General features: G+C 36.7%; 1 protein-coding gene across 1 annotated transcript in view; it reads right to left on the minus strand.

The window, feature by feature from the left end:
• Window positions 1-883: 883 nt before the first annotated feature.
• The window catches only part of LOC125671031 (AP-1 complex-associated regulatory protein-like), an 87,364-nt gene continuing 67,124 nt past the window's right edge, over window positions 884-21,123 (minus strand). The window contains exons 5-9 of the mRNA XM_048906517.2: window positions 16,220-16,316; window positions 12,467-12,636; window positions 12,136-12,218; window positions 11,915-12,019; window positions 884-1,305 (exon numbers count right to left, since the gene is read on the minus strand). Coding sequence (XP_048762474.1) covers window positions 1,109-1,305; window positions 11,915-12,019; window positions 12,136-12,218; window positions 12,467-12,636; window positions 16,220-16,316 — 652 coding nt within the window. The 3' untranslated portion in view covers window positions 884-1,108. The remainder of the gene's footprint in view (window positions 1,306-11,914; window positions 12,020-12,135; window positions 12,219-12,466; window positions 12,637-16,219; window positions 16,317-21,123) is intronic.

A 21,123-nucleotide genomic window follows, 5' to 3' on the forward strand; every position in this document is an offset into this window, starting at 1 on the left:
GGGGGGGGGGGTGTCACTATATAACACTCTACCCCCGGGGCCCATAATTTAAACAAACTTCAATCTGCACTACCTAGGGATGCTTACTTATCAATATGTCTTGAATAATCGTGACCTTGCTGTTATTCAGAAGATTTTTAAAGAATGGTTAAACTATATATTCCCATGTAAAACTTTGATCCCCTATTATGGCCCCAACCTGCCCCCTGGGACCGTAATTTGAACAAATCTAAATATGCACTACCTGGAGATTCTTGCATATCGATATAAATCATCATCATAGCCCATTGTTCTTGAGATTCTGTATTGTGGCCTCACCCTACCCTGGGTGCGATGATTTAAACAAACTTTAATCTACTCTATATCAGGAAGCTTTCACACTGACTTTGACTACGGATAACTCCGTTTACTTGATCAGGATATAGGGCTCACCGCGGCTGTGACCGGTCGACAGGGGATGCTTACTCCTCCTAGGCACCTGATCCCACCTCTGGTGTGTCCAGGGGTCCGTGTTTGCTCAACTATTTATTTTGTATTGCTTATAAGAGTTATGAGATTGATCACTTCGTTATCTTCACCTTTCGAGTAAATTTAAACTTTTCTGGCTCAGTGGTTATTTAGAAGATTTTTGAATAATCTCATTCTACGTTTACCTTTTCTTGATTATCTCCCCTTTGAAGAGGGCATTACTCTTCATTTGAAGAAACTTAAATCCCCGTCAAGGATTATTTTTGTATCTTCTGTTTGATTGAAATCGGCCTAGTGGTTCTGGAGAAGATGTAAATGTGAAACATTAAGGACAATGACAGACGCCAGACAAATTTGATCATGAAAGCTCTCTTGAAACTGTACATATATAAATTCAACACAAAAACCTCGAGAATACATGTATAACGATAATCCGTTTTATAAAAAAAAATATCATGCAGACATCTCAATAAGGAAAAAAATAAATATTATTGGACCCATGACAAACAGAAATGCAGCAAAAATCTTGGCAATTTCAACATCTGTTGGCACATTTGCCAAGAACTTGTGTTCCTTTGGCCTTATGTGCTCCATTACAACTAGCTCTCTTGTGGATGTTATCAATGATAAAACGGCTATGTCAATGGGAAGCTGTTTTCTGAATAGCCATTTCCGCTGCCAGAAGCTGCACTGTATCAGTTGTGTCAATTTCTGCTGTCACAAAGTCATTGTCCCATTCCCAATCATTTGAATTTACAGGACTTTGTCTCTCTTGAGTTGATGATGAAATGACATTTTCTTCAGTGGATGATTGATCTTTATTCACTTGTGCAATACCTGAAAAAAAATTCATTGTAGGTGTCATCAGTAAGTCTTATAAAAGTTATTTAAACAGACGCCCACAGGCGTTATCGGTCACCTGAGTATTGATTACAAGTATCACTAGTCTCAAGGGCTATGAAATCTTGGAAACAATTATGTTCTGAATATCAACAAGAGGCCCATATTGCTCACCTGAGTCACCATAGCCCTGCTATTGTTCAGCTGTTGTGATTTTTAAAAGATTTATTTTTTCCTAAATCTTTCTTGTCATGAAAATTTTTGACCCCATATTGTGCCCCAAGGGATCACAAAATAACTGAAAATTAATTCACATAACACAGAAATGCACACCAATATGACTACCGTAAAGTATCGTGTATTGTGCACAGTTGTTCAGAAATTCTTACCCAGAAAGTCGGGGGAGGGGGGTGCGCACAATCCATGTGACTAAAAATATCCCCCTTTCTACAGGTCTATGTTCACGTCACCAGTGATGATTTTCGCTTTCATGGCTCTTATTAGTTTGCTCTAATACTGTTCGGTTTTAATCGCGTTATTTGTGTGCTAATACACGTGTAGCAATTACAAGCACCTAGACTAAACATTTACATAACAATTTATTTTGAAAACAAGTCTTTGAAAACAAACTTCGTAAATTCTTGGTTGCCGCCATATTTGTTAAAACATGTGGTCGGTCTAGTACCTATATGACAGTAAATGACCGGTAAGTAGGCCTAATGTCAACTGAAAGAAAAGAAATAAATTAATTTTTCTTCATTTGTTGTTTATTTAATATACGTTCCTGTTGAAGCTGTAGTGGATTGATTTATAAAGAAAATCGGTAAGTACAGTGCATATGCGTATATTCAGAAAAAATATTTAAAATGAAATTAGAAATATCTGCCTGGTCTTTTGTTATGTATTTATGAATCGCTGACTTGTTAAGCAATTAATATCGGACGGGACTCAAAATTGTCTTTGAAATAAACTACTAAATGTACAATTTAATTACATGTCGCCGGTGTGTACCCCAGGCGTATTTTGTAGAAACGGAAATTAAGTTTACAATTTTATTATGAGAACATATTCAGCTATTAATACAACACTAAGCACTAAATATCGTAATATAGTAAACTAGTACTTATTGTAACGGGGACCGTTATAGATGTTCCCCAAACATTCCCCCATTTAGAAAGTGGTGTCATTTGTTTCAGTACAAGTGGTTTTGATCATATCAATATGTGAAGTGTCTGAATATATAACTATTTTATAACGTTCAGTCCATTTCATGCTAAAACAAATCAGTTATAGACATCTGAAAATTCTGGGCACGTGCATGCACGTGCTGGTGAGTAATTTGACCATGTTGATACATTACAAGTCGAAATATATGACTACAAGAGAAGTTTCATAACAGTTCAAAGAAAAACCAGAAATTAACAGCAACTCAAACCTACGAAGACCAAAATCAATGCACGTGCATACACACACGCGTGAGTATGACACAGCATTTGTGTTGATGCTATTCAATAGACATTTGAACGATATACTTACTTTTTGAATTTGATATCGATTGCTTCATTTCTAAGAAAGTTATGGTGATTTCAAAATCGTCCAATCAGAATTTAACGCACGTGCATGCGCGTGTGGGGAAGTGATTTTGACACCATTAATAAATGGAGAGGCCCAAAACATAACTGCAACCTAAATTTCAAAACTATTCATTGCAATTTAAAAATGTTATAGACCAATACTTGAATTTAGACATTAAAAAGTACAATGCACGCGCATTCACGCGCACGCCATTTTGATAATGCGATATTTGTTGACACCATTCAATAGGCATTCATATCATAGATCTACAGGGTAAATTTGAATTCATTTGAGTCTTTAATTCAAAAGTTATGGCCATTTTAGTACCCGAAAAATGAAAGAAAAGATATGCACGTGCATACACGCGCACGAGTATGACTTAGCACCAATGTTGATGTCATTCAATAGACATTTGATAGATCTACTTATAGTATAAATTTCATATTGTTTCCATCATTTATAAGAAAGTTATGGCGATTTGAAAATCGTCCAATCAGGATTTAGCACACGTGCATGCACGTGATGGAAAGTAATTTTGACTATAGATTTGAATTAAAATATCAAGATACATTTATAACCTAAGTTTCAAAGGATTTTGACAAAAAAACAAAAAGTTATGGTCATTGAAATAATTGAGCCTTCAAAAGACAATGCACGTGCGTGAGCATGCGCGTTTGCAATTTTTATTACATCGATTTGTAGATATTTGGCATGTCTACCTATTCTGTAAATATCATTACATTTCTTAAAAGAACGTGAAAGTTATAGATGTTTTTGTATTATTCAATCAAATTGAAGCACACGTGCATGCGCGAGTAAATTTGTAATTTTAACCATGCCAAACAGTTAAGGGTCTCAAGTTATACCTACGACATAAATATCAAACGATTTCATTGAAAAATAAAAAAAAAATTGACAGATTTTAAATTTGTAAACAAACAAGAGGCCCATGGGTCACATCGCTCACCTGAGTCACCTTGGTCCATATCAGAAGACTTTCCATATATATTTGCATGTAAAACCGTAGTCCCTATTATGGCCCCAACCTACCCCTGGAGGCCATGGTTTTTGCAAACTTGAATCTACACTGTCAGAAAGCTTTCATGTAAATGTGAACTTCTTTGGCCCAATGGTTCTTGAGAAGAAGATTTTTAAAGATTTTTCCTATATATTTGTATGTAAAACTTTGAACCTCCCTCCCCCCCCCCCCTTGTGGCCCCATCCTACCCCGATGGACCATGATTAGAACAAACTTGAATCTGCACTATGTCAGAAAGCTTTCATGTAAATATAAGCTTTTCTGGCTCAGTGGTTCTTGAGAAGAAGATTTTTAAAGATTTTCCCTATATATTTGTATGTAAAACTTTGATCCCCTATTGTGGCCCCATCCTACCACAGGGGGCCATAATTTGAACAAACTTAACTCTGCACTATGTTAGGAAGCTTTCATGTAAATATCAGCTTTTCTGGCTCAGTGGTTCTTGAGAAGAAGCTTTTTAAAGATTTTCTCTATATATTTGTATGTAAAACTTGGAACCCCTATTGTGGCCCCATCCTACCCCCGGGGGCCATGATTTTAATAAACTTGAATTTGCATTATATCAGAAAGCTTTCAAGTAAATATCAGCTTTTCTGGCTCAGTGGTTCTTGAGAAAAAGATTTTTAAAGATTTTCTCTATATATTTGTATGTAAAACTTTGATCCCCTATTGTGGCCCCATCCGACCCCCGGGAACCATGATTTTGACAAACCTAAATCTGCACTATATCAGAAAGCTTTCATATAAATCTCAGCTTATCTGGCTCAGTGGTTCTTGAGAAGAAGATTTTTGAAGATTTTTCCTATATATTTGTATGTAAAACTTTGATCCCCCTTGCGGCCCCATCCTACCCCCGGGGGCCATGATTTTAACAAACTTGAATCTGCATTATATCAGGAAGCTTTCATATAAATCTCAGCTTTTCTGGCTCAGTGGTTCTTGAGAGGAAGATTTTTAAAGATTTTCCCTATATATTTGTATGTAAAACTTTGATCCCCTATTGTGGCCCCATCCGACCCCCGGGAGCCATCATTTTGACAAACTTGAATCTGCACTATGTCAGAAAGCTTTCATATAAATATTAGCTTTTCAGGCTCAGTGGTTCTTGAGAAGAAGATTTTTAAAGATTTTTCCTATATATTTGTATGTAAAACTTTGATCCCCTATTGTGGCCCCATCCGACCCCCGGGAACCATGATTTTAATAATTTAGAATCTGCACTATATCAGGAAGCTTTCAAATAAATCTCAGCTTTTCTGGCTCAGTGGTTCTTGAGAAGAAGATTTTTAAAGATTTTTCCTATATATTTGTATGTAAAACTTTGATCCCCTATTGTGGCCCCATCCAACCCCCGGGGGACATTATTTTAACAATTTAGAATCTGCACTACCTAATAAAGCTTATCCATAAATTTTATTTTTTTCTGGCCCAGTGGTTATTGAGAAGATTTTTTAATGACCCTACTTTATTTTTACCTTTTCTTGATTATCTCCCCTTGGAAGGTGGCCTGGCCCTTTATTTTAACAATTTAGAATTCCCTTTACCTAAGAATGCTTTGTGCCAACTTTGGTTGAAATTGGCCCAGTGGTTTTTGAGAAGAAGTCAAAAATGTTAAAAGTTTACAGAAGGACAGACGCCGGAATACGGGTGATCAGAAAAGCTCACTTGAGCTTTTAGTTCAGGTGAGCTAAAAATCCAATGCACGTGCATGCACATGCATGCAATTTCAGACAAAATGACATTCGTTCCACGCATCTACATATGCTATACTATCATCCTAAAAGGGTTTTATATTGATCCCTCAAGAAGTTTCTGAGAACACTCGTGGACAAAAAAGTCACAAGAAGAAAGAAGGAATAATAATAATACTAAAAAAAGAAACAGAGTAAAACCAATATGTTCCGAAACTCCGTTTGGGGAACATAAATATAGCACTACATAAAATGAAATGTATAAACTAAACTGTCGCAAGTACTAGTAATTTATGTAGGACACGGGCTCTTGCTTCAATTACACTCCCTAACGTATTTCTTTGTAAATCCACAAAATTCTTCCTTTCAAATAGTTTTTGGTAGTCTGAATCGCTCCATGGTAAGTCAGTGTCCGCATATTGGAGGCTGTCTGGTGATTCGTCTTCCTCATTTTCATTTTCCTATTCAGTTGGCGTTGTATCGTCTTCCCATAGCATATCATCCTCAGTTCCATCCATTGCGTTGGATATTCCACACTTCTTGAATGATTTAATAATCATTTCTTTTGGTAGTTCTTTCCAAGCATTGACATACTGTTTTTAAATCGGTTTTCCTCTGTAATCCCGACTTTGTATAAGTGTGTTCCCCATGCCTCTTTGTGGGTTTTTTCTGTCTTATGGCATCGAAAACAAGAATGCTTTTCTGGGTAAAACCAGGTCGTCTGTTCCATACAGTTTCAATCCAGTCTTGTGTTAGGTCTTCGTCCATCCATCCTTTGTCATGAGTCCTGACCACAATTCCTCTTGGGAACGTTTTCTTAGGGGGGGGTTTCCCTTGAATATGACATATGGTGGCAACTTTCCTCTGTCAGCGGTGCATGCCAGCTTATCTTCTTGTCATTTCCTGTTGTTTAAATGTTAATTGTCTTTGCACCTTTACTGTCGATAGTCAATGTGTATGATATGTCGAATGTCTGGGGCGTTTGGTCCGAATTTCCTATCTGTGAGAGGGTACAATTGCGTCTCTTTTTTGAGTGATTATGAATCGTTGAAAGTCGGTCACTTTGTCCTCGTAGTCCTCTGGCAGTCTCTGAACGATATTGGTTCGTCGTCTGATAAAAAGGTTGGCGCGTCTAAAATATCTGTATATCCATCCCTTTGAAACTTGTTATCTTCTTTTGTTTGGCTGTGATTTTTACTTTCATTTATAATTCTGTCATAGAAATTGCAATTCCTTGTTGTCTTATGTCGCGAATCTTCCTCAATGTCTGGATCCCTCTGCATACCATCTTACTTTTTGGCAATGTCAGTAATATCTCTTTTTTGTCAATTGCCATGCTGGGATGTTTGACTCCCCTATGTTGAATTCTCTGCTAGCTGCCCTGTTTCCATGAATCTCCGCATACTTTATAACTTTTAGCTTCTCTGCCGCGGTAAATGATTGTTGTTCTCTGCCCATCTTTGTGTAAGAGTGGTTCTTGAGAAGAATTTCAAAGATTTTCCCTATATACTCGCATGTAAAACTTTGATTCCCTATTGTTGCTCCACCCTACTACCGGAGGGTATGATTTGAATAAACAGGGCCCATCTACTCCTTGGGATGTACCAGCGTACCAAGTTTGATGTCTGTCAAGCAAAGGGTTCTCAAGATATTGAGCAGAGAGTGTCTTCCTATATCCAGAGTAGATTGACCCTTGACCTTTTCACCTGAATAACAATAGGGGTTCTCTTCTACTCATAACCAACCCATACATGAAATATTACGATCAAGTGAATGGTTTTCAGTGGACCAAGTTTGGTGTCAATCATGCAAATAATTCTTAAAATGTAGGAGACAATATATTACTATGTCCAGTTTAACCCTTGACCTTTGACCATGTGACCTCAAAATCACTAGGGGTCATTTTCCCTGATGATGTAGAAGTGTATCAAATTTGATGTCTGTCAAGCAAAGGGTTCTCAAGATATTGAGGGGACAATATATTCCTATGTCCAGTTTGACCCTTGACCGTGTGACCTCAAAATCAATAGGGGTCATCTTCTCCTGAAGATGTACCAGTGTACCAAGTTTGATGTATGTCAAGCAAAGTGTTCTTAAAATATTGGGCGGAAAGTATATTTCCATGTCCAGTTTGACCATTGACCTTAGACCATGTAACATCAAAATCAAGAGGGGTCATCTTCTCCTGAAGATGTACTAGTGTAATAAGTTTGATATCTGTCAAGCAAACGGTTCTCAAGATATTGAGCGGACAGTATATTTCCATGTCCAGTTTGACCCTTGACCATGTGACCTCAAAATGAATAGGGGTCATCTTCTCTTAAAGATGTACCAGTGTACCAAGTTTGATGTCTGTCAAGCAAAGGGTTCTCAAGATATTGAGCGGACAGTGTCTTCCTATGTCGAGAGTAGATTTACCCTTGACCTTTTGACCTGAAAAACAATAGGGGTCCTATTCTACTCATAACCAACCCACATATGAAATATCATTACGATTAAGTGAATGGTTCTTAAGATAATGAGCGGACAACATGTGGTCTACCGATCGACCGACCAACTGACAAGTGCAAACAAATATGCCCCTTTTCTTTGAAGGGGGGGGGGCATAACAAATGTTACAAGTTTTAAAATTCTATGTAATGGTCATGAAATCAAAGGATGTGATAGAGTTAAATATTTAGGTATATGTATAGATAAGTTTCTCTCATGTGAAAATATTGTTTCACGCATCATACAAAAGCTATATGCTAGACTTCATTTTTTGTACAGAAATGAATCTTGCCTACATTTACAGTCAAGAAAGATGTTCTGCTTTTATACAATGCTACCCGTGAGGATCCGGGTTACAATTGGTCCTCAGTACCCCCTTGGTTGTCGTAAGAGGCGACTAAATGGGGCGGTCCTTCGGATGAGACCGCAAAAACCGATGTCCCGTGTCGCAGCAGGTGTGGCACGATAAAGATCCCTTCCTGCTCAATGGCCATAAGCGTCGAGCATAGGCCTAAATTTTGCAGCCCATCACCGGCAGTGGTGACGTCTCCATATGAGTGAAATATTCTCGAGAGGGACGTAAAACAATATTCAATCTATTAATACAATGCTATTTTGATTATGCATGTTTTTCTTGGTATTGTGGCATTGGCAAACAACTTAACCAAAAATTGAAAGTAACCCAAAACAAAGTTGTCAGAATTATTTTAAATCAATGTCCTAGAGCCATCATTACTTTTGACATTCTAGATTCTTTGCGCATGTTAAGAGTGGATGATAGAGCTACTCAACTAAGATTGAACCATGAAAGGTGAATATAACGAATCTATCTCATAACTCCTATAAGCAATACAAAAGAGAGAGTTGGGCAAACACGGACCCCTGGATATACCAGGGGTGGGATCAGGTGCCTAGGAGGAGTAAGCATCCCCTGTCGACCCGCCGTGAGCTCTATATCTTGATCAGGTAAATGGAGTTACCCGTAGTCAAAATCAGTGTGCCAAAAACGGCCCAGCAATCGGCATGAAACACGTCAGACAGCATTTGACCCAATGATAGGTTGTATTGGTAAACTATCGTTATAACGACCATAGAATTTGCGAAATGCTGATTTTAAACGAGACTGTACAAACCCCTGCACCATCAATTTGTTTGTCAGTAGCCTGCTTCGATTTAAAAACTGATCATACGCAGAACAAGCGCTTGCGTATCGAATCAGTTTAGAGATGTAAACACCATATGCAGGTGATAATGGAATATTGCTACATAGATATGGGAAGTTGACGATGGAGAAGTTGAACTCATCCATTTTGTCATAAAGTTGAGTTGTTAGTTTGCCGTTAATATCTACTTTCAATAAAATATCTTGAGTATGAAGCAGAAGTGGACGACTCTGTGATGTCTTTTATTTCGAGTTCACTGGGATATATTGAATCGATATACGAATGAAAATTATTATTGTTAGTAGATAATACATCGTCGATATATCTAAATGTCGAACCATGTATTTGATATATTTCATGGTAAAGCCCCACATTATCTTTGTGATCAATTTGTTCTAAACAATAATAATACTAAAAGTGCTACAAACGAAAATTTTATCATACCTAAGATGAAAGGCAAAGAATCTTCTTTTTTTTACAATGCTACCAAGGATTGGAATAATTTACCTTTAGATACAAAAGAGTTGGCAACTAAGCAAAGTTTTAAAAAAGCTTTAAAGTCCTTATTAGCCAGCAAGGCAAGGGTATAACCTGATAACATGTCCAATTTTGTTGATATTTATCTTTTTAATACTTTAGGGTTCTATTATGAGATATACGTATGTCTGAAGCTTGTCATTTTTCAACGCATTATGTAATTATTAATCAAAACCTGCCAAAATTCCAATTGTTAGTCATGTAATATTTATTCTTTTTCTATGTTGATCATATCTATTATATGAATATAAGGACACCCCATTGGAAATAAGCTAATTTAAACTTTTATGGGTTATCCGTAGGTTATTATATCATCATTTGTCGTCATGTTATTCATAAAGTTACTTATTCTTTAACTGTTATAACTGCATAGTGCTATAAATTATGCCAGGTTTCAATTCAATTTATCATTTTGAATTTATAATCATGATATTCGGTGATCTTTTATACCTGAATAAAATGAAATGAAGAAAGTTTGGTCCTGCCCCGGAGTCAGAACCGCTACCCTAGTGATCATGAAATTTTGGTAGAAGCTTTATTGCTCTACATCACAATGCATTAATTTTTTCTTACAGATGTGCAGCTGTAGAGAATATTTTTGAAATTTTGTCACTTTTTGAGTTTTTTTCCAGCCTCCAAGGCCCCGAGGTGCACAAGTCCTAAAATTTACAGTCTCTACCCCCCTTGTCCTAAAGATGCTTCATACAAAATATAAAAAGAATGGGAATAGTAGTTATCAAGAAGTTAACCAGAAATGTTTGTACAATATGGTGCAAAATTGAAAAGGGTTATACACATGCATCATTTAATTGATACATGTAGTAGTGCTAAACCAATTCAAGACAACAGTCTCGTTTAAAGTCAGCATTTCACAAATTCTATGGTCGTTATAACGATCTAGTTTGCCAATACAACCTATCATTGGCTCAAATGCTGTCTGACGTGTTTCATACCGATTTTTATACCGTTCGTGGCACACTGATTTTGACTACGGATACCTCCGTTTACCCGATCAAGATATAGGGCTCACGGCTGGTGTGACCGGTCGACAGGGGATGCTTACTACTCCTAGGCACCGGGTTTCCACCTCTGGTGTGTCCCGGGCTCCGTGTTTGCCCAACTATCAATTTTGTATTGCTTATGGAATTGATGAGATTGATCACTTCGTTATCTTCACCTTTCATTGAGCAGACAATATCCTCCTATGTCCAGAGTAGATTGACCATGTGACCTAAAAATCAATAGCAGTTATCTACTTCTTATGCTGTACCAGTGTAGCAAGTTTGGTGTTAATCAAGCAAATGATTCTAAAATATAGGAGATAATATATTACTATGTCCAGTTTAACCCTTGATCATATGAACAAATTTTATAAGGGTCATCTACTCCTTATAATGTACCTATCAAGTTTGATGTCTGTTAAGCAAAGGGTATTGAATGGACAGTATACTCCTATGCTCAGTTTGACCCTTGACCATGTGACCTTAAAATAAATAGGAGTCATCTATTCCTAAAGATGTACCAGTGTACCAAGTTTGATGTCTGTAGAGCATAGGGTTCTCAAGATATTAAGCAGACAGTATTTTCCTATGTCGAGTTTGATCCTTGACCTTTGACCACGTGATCTTAAAATCAATAGGGGTCATCTGCCCCTGATGATGTACCAGTTTACCAAGTTTGATGTCTACCAAGCGAAGGGTTCTCAAGATATTAAGCAGACAGTATATACCTATGGCCAGTTTCACCCTTGACTCTTGATCACGTGACCTCAAAATCAACAGGGGTCATCTACTCCTGAACATGTACCAGTGTACCAAGTTTGATGTCTGTCAAGCAAAGGGTTCTCTAAACTATGAGTGGTCTGTTATTTCTATGTTCAGTTCGACCCTTGACCTTTGACCATGTGACCTCAAAATCAATAGAGTAGATACTCCTCACAATGTATCAGTGTACCAAGTTTAATGTTTTGACCTCTGGGGTTCCCAGGAGTCCGTGTTTACCCTACTCTCAATTTTGTATACCTTTATAGGATTTATGAGACTGATCACTATTCGGTATCTTCATCTTTTTATTTATTGCATATTACAAGCTTATCATGATTTATGGCATACCGTCCTCATGCTCCCATTCAAAATCCAAAGAGGATCCATCCAACTGTGACCGATCCTTCGACAGTGTTGTTGCCTGGCCAGAACTGTTAGAACTTAGTCCATCTCCTAAAGTTCAAACAAAATTTCATATAAAACCTGAAAATTTCATGGAGTACACAAAAGTTTCCTTTGAGGACTCTTCTCAATGTGTTTACAATAGAATAAAGCAATTTTTGTTTTACCGTCTCGAAGTCTGGCTGCTGTTTTCAGTGATCTTGCCTTGACATTGGCTAGAAATAACTCAAAATCGTCTTCTCCACCAGCCCTGAGAAAATATCATATATATAGAGAGAGAGAGAGAGAGGGGGGGGGGAGGTAAAAAATAAAATAGATACACGAAGACGTTTAGTAAAGCTTTAGCGCTTTCATTTCAAATCTAAACAAATCTAGATTTGTTTAATTCTAACGTTCCGCTGTTTGTGACGTAACGTCACTATGTTATTAAATGTAAAGCTTCTGAAGATTATAGGGAGCATGAGCAAATGTGTTTATTAATAATTAATATGATCTTACACATCCCAATTCTTTTCATTTTCTCCTAACCAAGACCTGGATTTCCTTTGTACTGTTGCCTTTGTTTTCTGCTCTTTGGCCTTTTGTAACTTTGCAATTCGAGATGCTTCTCGTTTAGCCTCATAAAACTTTTCTTCCTCAAGTCGAATATCTTCCTCTTGCTGCGAAAGCTGAAATGTTCTAAACAAATTCACTTCTACTGGTATACAGTGCCCCTAGATATATTGGCCCCCGTTATATAGCCACCCCCGTTTATTGCCTGAAAATCGCCAAGAACAGATTTCTCCCCATGTTAACTCCCCTGTTATAATGCAAACCCTGCATAATGCCATATACCACTGATTTTCACAAACAAATGGTCAAATTGTATAGCGTTTACCCTTGTTAATAATGCCAATTACCTAACACCTATCAGTAATCACACATACACTTTTAGAGCAGAGGAGTGAAGTGTGACAGTCTTGTCAAGGTATTCAGGTTAATTACAAATAATTCCTGAATTAAACTCAAGATTATCTAAACGTTTCTACAGTTCAATGGAGCCCAAATGAATTTACAGAACTGAATTTCTTTTGACTGCTCAATGAATTGTCAGAAATGTTGAATTCGTTATATTGCCCAAATTGGTCTTGAACAAAAGTTGGCAAAATATCGAGGGAGCACTGTATATATATACATAAAATATATGATATAGATATATTATGAGACACCAAAAAATTTCTTGTTCGTCGGATCCGAGCGCTCGTATTTAAAAAGAACGTAACAAATAATATGAATTTTCCGCTTCCGGAATTTTTCGGTCCATTTTCCACTTCATTTTTTATTTCACTTTTTAACAAAGTCATGACTGCACTTCGAATCAATGGCATTTCAACTGTGTCAGCAAAATCCTGAACAACATTGAATATTATTTTAAAACACGCGGAGACACTCGAGCAGAGGACAACTATGCCGGTATTAGTTGTAAAAATAACCAAAAAGAACGGGGTGTAGTTCTTACAAACACAGCCATGAACTTTAGTAGTGGACAGTTGGGAAAACAGTTTTAACAAAAACAAATTAGACTTTTGCCCAGTTTCCCAGGTAATATAGACTTATGATTATAGTATTTGCGTTGTGTCATCCTCATCTGCTGGGTACTGAGTTGATGGATCTAATGGAAATTAAAAGTTTCTCTGGTGACAGTTTGATTGATAATATATCGTTTAACGTCCCTCTCGAGAATGTTTCACTTATATATGGAGACGTCACCATTGCAGGTAAAGGGCTACAAAATTTAGGCCTATGCTAGGCGCTTACAGTCTTTGAGCAGGGAGAGGATTTTATCGTGCCACACCTGTTGTGACACGGGACCTCGGGTTTAAGTGGTATCATCCGAAGGACCGCCCCATTTAGTCGCCTCTTACAAGCAGGGGATACTTTGGACCTACTCTAACCTGGATCCCCACGGGCAATTCATATATGTGTGATTAACTGTCAGACAAAATAGTAAGGTAGTACATGTAAGATATGGGGCATTTTATACAAGGAAGAGGGAGCTTGGACTGATGTCAAGTTATAAAATGATCGAATAAAAAATATTTTTTCCCCTAAAAATGTGAATTTTTGAAAACATTAAAAAATTCTAAGCCGTCATTGAATCCGAATTTTATATTTATCCTTCAGATACCATGGATGATTTCACGTGCTACTACTGTAGCTTCTCGGCATGTCATTTCGAATAATAGAATATTGTACCGATGACCATCCCCACGATATGTTATTAAATACAGACAATAAGTCATTAAGTTACATGAACTGACTAAGTTTGATTATTTTAGACCAAAGAATTGTCCAGTTAAAAGTCTGACAGGATTTTGCCATAATTCGCCATATTATCTTAATCAAAGGTCACAGTGACCTAACTTTAAAGTGTAAACCGTCCACAACCTAAGATGTATCAGCAGTTTGATGTCTAACAGTACTGAAGTTATGAGACGGATAAGAAGTGGGACAGACAGACAGATGGACACCATCGCCATACCATGATAAGTCACGTCTTACAGAGGATTATTACATGCTACTATTACAACCGTGGATCAATTGGAGCAAAATCTTGCATTTGACAATTCCAGACGTCTCTTTAATTACATCAAATATTTATTCTTGACTTCGTGAGCTAAAAAAGATGTGTTTTATAAACACAATTGACCCCGAGAATGACCATTGTAATGATAAACATGTTTTTCACAAAATTGGTTGCATGTGAGTGAATTTATGAGCCATCACTTTGCTAAATATTAATTCTTTAACTTTTGAAAGGTTGAAGTTTCAGACAGAACAAACATTCTAAGAGTATTGCATGGCAATACATAGTCCCCTACCGGTTGCAAACATTACTGTACCACAACATTATTCAAAGTTCATTATCTAGGTTATGGTAAAAGGGAAAACTGGGGAACCAGGATAGGAAATTAACTACTATTCGAGTAGAGACTAAATCAGGAAAAAAAGAGAAATTTATAATTAGGTTTAATTAGGTCTTTAACCAAGTCAATAAAATGTGACATGTAGGTGATCATGAATAATTTAGCTATATTGTTGTATTATTATTCTAGAAGTTTTGATGAGTGTAGATCTACAGAGATAAGATATAAGACAGAGATAAGAAACTTGGATGTAAACTAACAATTCATGCTATTTTTCGAAGTCCAAGGGTCATAACCAAATGAAAAATCAACGGACCGAGACGAAATTCAAAATTGATCTGTAACTTGTTATGGCAAAGCCATGTACCAAATATCAAATGAATATCTGCAAGCACAACCAAAAAAAGTGGAAAACTGATAATTCACACAATTTTCTAAGTCCAAGGGCCATAACTAGGTAAAAGTAAACGGACCAGGACCAAATTCGAACTTGATCAGTAACTTGTTATCGCAAAGCAATGTACCAAATATAAAATAAATATCTGCAAGAACAGAGAATGAAGTGCGGAAAACTGGACTGACGGACAGACGGAGAGACAGCCGGACGAACGGGCCGCAAACCTAAAGTCCCCTTCGACTTCGTCGGTAGGGGACTAATTACTGAATCACAAAATAACAGACAGGACAAAAACAACATCCCCCTCCTGGTCTTCAATCTCAGGGTCATAAACCAATCGTATCACGCGCTCGTCTTTTCCCGTAACAAGACTCGGACGTGGATAGGCGCAAGAATTGCATCAGAACCGAATCCCTGTATAATGTGTTATTTATATTTTCACCACAGATTCAGTTTTGGTATCACTAACGTCTTATTTACTCTAATACATATAAGTGTAAAATGATGATGATAGAATACCTTGGATGCATTTGAAAGCTCGAGTTTCATAGTTACATTAGTGTACACATGGCAACAGACTCTGATGGCGTCGATCCACATACGAGGTTCATTTGCGGGTACGGAAATAGCCGAGTAGTTACAATTGGGTAATGTGCTTAATTGTCCTCAAAGGGAGTCGTACTTGTACGAATCGTTCTTGGCTATGGATATAATTACAGTCGATAACGTTTACCAGTGACAATACCCTTGATTGTTTTTGACAGTAAAACATACCAAGTACAACTCATTGCATGTTCAAATAGTAAAGCACAACAAAAGCATTTCTGATGAATCATGTGTCGCATTATTATTACATAATTACATGCAAAAATATTACGATAATAAAAGTGAAACAGATAAAATCATGCAGGTGCAGTATGACTGGTGTCCACGGTCAACAAACCTCACCTTTTTGTCTATTTCTGCATCAATGCATTTTTGCTCATGAATCAGATTTGTGTACTGTTTGGATGCCAAGATTTGTTTTTCTCTCTCGGTCACCAATCTACCACAAACAGAAAATAAACATCAAAATCTACAACAAAATGCAAAATGGTTTGAATGTTTTGAATGAAAAGGTACAAGTGTAATGCAAAATTTTAATACACAGACTTCAGGATAGTATACATAACAACATCAAATATTATGATGTGGAAATAAGTGATACAAAAACCCCAACATTCTTCAAAGAGTGCAACAACTTTGATGCAGGTGAGTTTCATGGCATGGTGAATCAGGCCAAGTAAAAACTTACCACCCGCACATATCTAGAGACTGTGAATGGAGCGATCCTTAATTCCAACTGTCCTCTTTTTCACAAACAAGAAGTTTATTGCAAGTTATAAATGAATTAAATATTATTCAAAAGACTCGCACAACATTTTTATTTTTAATGAAGAAATGGGGAAAACATTAAATATGATTTCTCTTCACACATGCGTCTAACTTGTAAACATGTAAATGTTTACATCAAACACATGCAGGGATAGCTCTAACAGCTTTTAAGAACTTGTATCTGATCCCAGTATAATGGCATTTCTACGAATTACAAATAAAATATTCATATAACTATAAACTAATTTATCTATAGTGGGGATATACATATCACCTTTACTACAAATCTTATATCGTCGGAAACCCACGGTCGGTCGCACTTCTTTTACCTCCCGTGGGACACAAACTTGATATTTTTGCATAACTCATTAAAATGCATGACATTAAGTGACCTATCAAGGACAAATGGGAATCGCCGTAAGTATTCCCGGAACTCAACTGTCAGCAGTAATGGCGGCGCCCATGAAAGTGTATGTGTTTTGTTATGCCACTATCAAAGATTGGGGTTATAGGGCTCTATCGTCAAAACCTTCACTTGAACAATAACAGAGCTCTATGCTCTAGGGTGCCTCAACTTTCACCAAAAAAGACGAACCATTTGCGTATAGACTTTGTACGAACAAATTAAGTAGAATATGCACACTACAGCAGTAACTTAGGCAAGTAAGTTTAACATACATGTATCTATAAAAGTTGATGGAATACCAAGTCTGTGAAAAAATACATTGCTCCTGTATGATGGATAACAAGAGGCTGAAAGGCCTTATCGGTCACCTGAGTACTAGTGAAAAAGTATCAATACTCTCAAGGGATATGAAATCTAGAAAAAAAATCCTATTCTGAATCTCTAAGCTACATTGTAATGTTCACCAACAGTATAAAACAAGATGTGTTCTTAAAACTTCAATCCCCTCAAAAGTGTATACACTGACGAAAGGTTTTACATAATATAATAGGTGTATTAACATTAAAACATTAAAAGATATGACTAATTTGGACCCAACCTATAGTCAAAACCCTGGGTTGTGAAATTTACCAATTTTTGTACATCCTTCTGCTATTCCTAAGTATGCATTTAGATTTAATACAATATCAGCAAACTTACACATAAATATCATAGACTAAGTTTGGCCCCATTCTGGGGTCAGAACCCTACCCTGGGGATCATGAAAGCTACAATTTTGGTAAAGTTTTACTTCCTCTATCTAAATATCTATTTAGTTTCAATTTAGTATAAATAGCACTTAAGAAGACGTTATTTAAGTGTTTTACACATGAACAGTATATAGTAAGTTTGGCACCACCCTGGGGTCAGAACCCCTTCCCCGGGGATCATGAATTTAACAATTTTTTTGGATGACAAATTTATTGAGATTCATGTCACAAATAAGTGTACAAATGCATACACATACATATACATACATTAAAGCAAGAGAGAGATAGAAAAAAAGGAGTGGAGAGAGAGAAAGACTGGTGGAGATAGACAGAGAGTGGTGGTGAAAGAGAGAGAAAGACTGGTGGAGATAGACAGAGAGGGGTGGTGAAAGAGAGAGAAAGACTTGGAGATAGACAGAGAGGGGTGGTGAAAGAAAGAAAGTAATATGATGCCATTTGATACAAGTATGATAAAATCAATCATAACTAGGTTGTGTTGATATAAAAGAGCACGATCAAAATTTTAATCAAAATATAGATATTGATAAGTGTATTTGCTAATTAGAGTCTGTCCAAGAGAAAAAACCATGTATTCCACTGATTTATAAATTCATCATATTTACAATGTTGAGTTGCAGTATACTTAAGTGTAGTTATATGTGTTAAAAGATCAATCAGCAGTTCCTGGGTTGATAGGCTTTGTTGCTGACATCTTTTTCTGTATATATATGATTTGATAATTAACAGAATAATGCTTATTTCTTTAGAACATTTTAATTTGAGGGCTAAAATTTCGACGCATAGCAAAAAAAAAAAGAAGAAGATATTGGGTCACCTTGTCGACATCCACATCCTAGCCTTAAAAAATTGACAGATGACCTGCCTGTGATACTGATGAAGAAATGTTTTGTTGAAACACCGATATCCATTTTCTAAAAGATGGTCCAAAATTAAACAAGAGGCCCAAGGGCCACATCGCTCACCTGAGTCACCTTGGCTCATATTTAAAGATTTTCCCTATATATTTGTATGCAAAACTTTGATCCCCCTTTGTGACCCCATCCTACCCCTGGGGGCCATGATTAAAATGAACTAAAATCTGAAATATGTCAGAAAGCTTTCATGAAAATATCACCTTTTCTGGCTCAGTGGTTCTTGAGAAGAAGATTTTTAAAGATTTTCCTTATATATTTCTATGTAAAACTTTGATCCCCTATTGTGGCCCCATCCAACCCCCGGGGGCCATGATTTGAATAAACTTGAATCTGTATTATGTCAGGAAGCTTTCATGTAAATTTCAGCTTTTCTGGCTCAGTGGTTCTTGAGAAGAAGATTTTAAAAGATGTTTCCTATATATTTGTATGTAAAACTTTGATCCCCTATTGTGGCCCCATCATACCCCCGAGGGCCATGATTTGAATAAACTTCAATCTGCATTATGTCAGGAAGCTTTCATGTAAATCTCAGCTTTTCTGGCTCAGTGGTTCTTAAGAAGAAGATTTTTAAAGATTTTTCCTATATATTTGTATGTAAAACTTTGATCCCCTATTGTGGCCCCATCCAACCCCCGGGGGCCATGATTTGAACTAGAATCTGCACTATGTCAGGAAGCTTTCATGTAAATCTCAGCTTTTCTGGCCCAGTGGTTCTTGAGAAGAAGATTTTTAAATGACCCCACCCTATTTTTGTGATTATCTCCTCTTTGAAAGGGACATGGCCCTTCATTTGAACAAACTTGAAAGCCCTTCATCCAAGGATGCTTTGTGGCAAGTTTGGTTGAAATTGGCCCAGCGGTTCTTGAAAAGAAGTCGAAAATGTGAAAAGTTCACGACAACGACAACGACGACAGACAACGGACAAATTTTGATCAGAAAAGCTCACTTGAGCCTTTGGCTCAGGTAATGGCTCAGGTGAGCTAAAAATTGAAGCGTTTTATAGATAAATTTCCATGACACTGTATCAAAGGCTTTTCCAAAATCTATCATTAGTAATAAACCTGGTATGTCATTATTTTCAGTCTACTGCATTAAGTCATAAATAAGACGTGTATCTTCACCAAATCCAGTTCAAAGTCCACTGATTATTGTACTGATTACTGTTTTAATTCTTTGGGCTATACATCCCGACCCAATCTCACTACATTTAATAGAGAGATTGGTCTCCAATTTTTCATGTAAAAATTTACTTTTCCCGTCTTTCAGTTTACAAGTTATTATCCACTACCTTGTTTTCGTGTTACAGATAATTCTCCCAATTTGTATCCTAAATTTAGTGACCTAATTACATAGTGTCCTAATTGTTAGCAAAATACTTTGAAAAATTCTGCAGTAAAGCCATCACTTCCAGGGTTCTTATTATTGGACATGTTTTTCAATACACGTGTTGCTTCATTATATGAAACATCACTCTCCAGGGAACCCCTTTGCCTAACCCTAACCCTGAAATTAATGTAACAATTTTGGTAGAAGCCTTCCTGCTCTACATCATTATACATTTAGTTTTTCTTAAACACTATATACTTTTCTTACACATAAATACTACATACTAAGTTAGTCCCCACCCTGGGTTCACAAACACTATCCCGGGGATCATCAAATTTACAATTTTGGAAATGGACTACCTACTCCTTCTATATATCCATTTAGTTTCAATTTAGTATCAATAGCACTAAAGATGTTATCTAAATGTTTTACACATAAACACTACATACTAAGTTTGGCCCCACCCTGGAGTCAGAACCCTTGTCATGGGGATCATGAATTTACAATTCTGGTAGAGGCCTTCCTGCTCTACATCACTAAGCATTTAGTTTTTCTTAAACATGTGCGATTGTAGAAAAGAAGATTTTTGAAAATTGGTCAATTTTGGGCAGTTATTGCCCCACCCCTAAGGCTTCAGGGGTGCAGGAATCCTGAAATTTACAATTTATGTTCCCCTTGTTGCAAAGATGCTTCACACCAAATTTGAAAAGAATTATCAAGACGTTAAAAATTTCTATTGTTTACATATTTGATAAATGACCATTTTGGCCCCACTCTGATACCAAAACCCCAAACCCTGGGGTCATCAAATTTACAATTTAGGTAAAGGACAAACTGCTTTTTCTAAATATCCATTTAGTTTCAATTTAGCATCAATAACATTAAAGAAGATGTTATTTAAGTGTTTTACACATAAACACTTTATACCAAGTTTGGCTCCACCCTGGGGTCAGAACCCCTACCCTGGGGATCATGAAATTTACAATTTTGGTAGAGGCCTTCCTGCTCTACATCACTATGCATTTAGTTGTTGTTGTTTTTTGTTTTTGTTTTTTGTTTTTT

Source organism: Ostrea edulis, chromosome 4 (genome assembly GCF_947568905.1).
Source record: "Ostrea edulis chromosome 4, xbOstEdul1.1, whole genome shotgun sequence".
In the NCBI taxonomy this organism is placed as follows: Eukaryota; Metazoa; Mollusca; class Bivalvia; order Ostreida; family Ostreidae; genus Ostrea; species Ostrea edulis.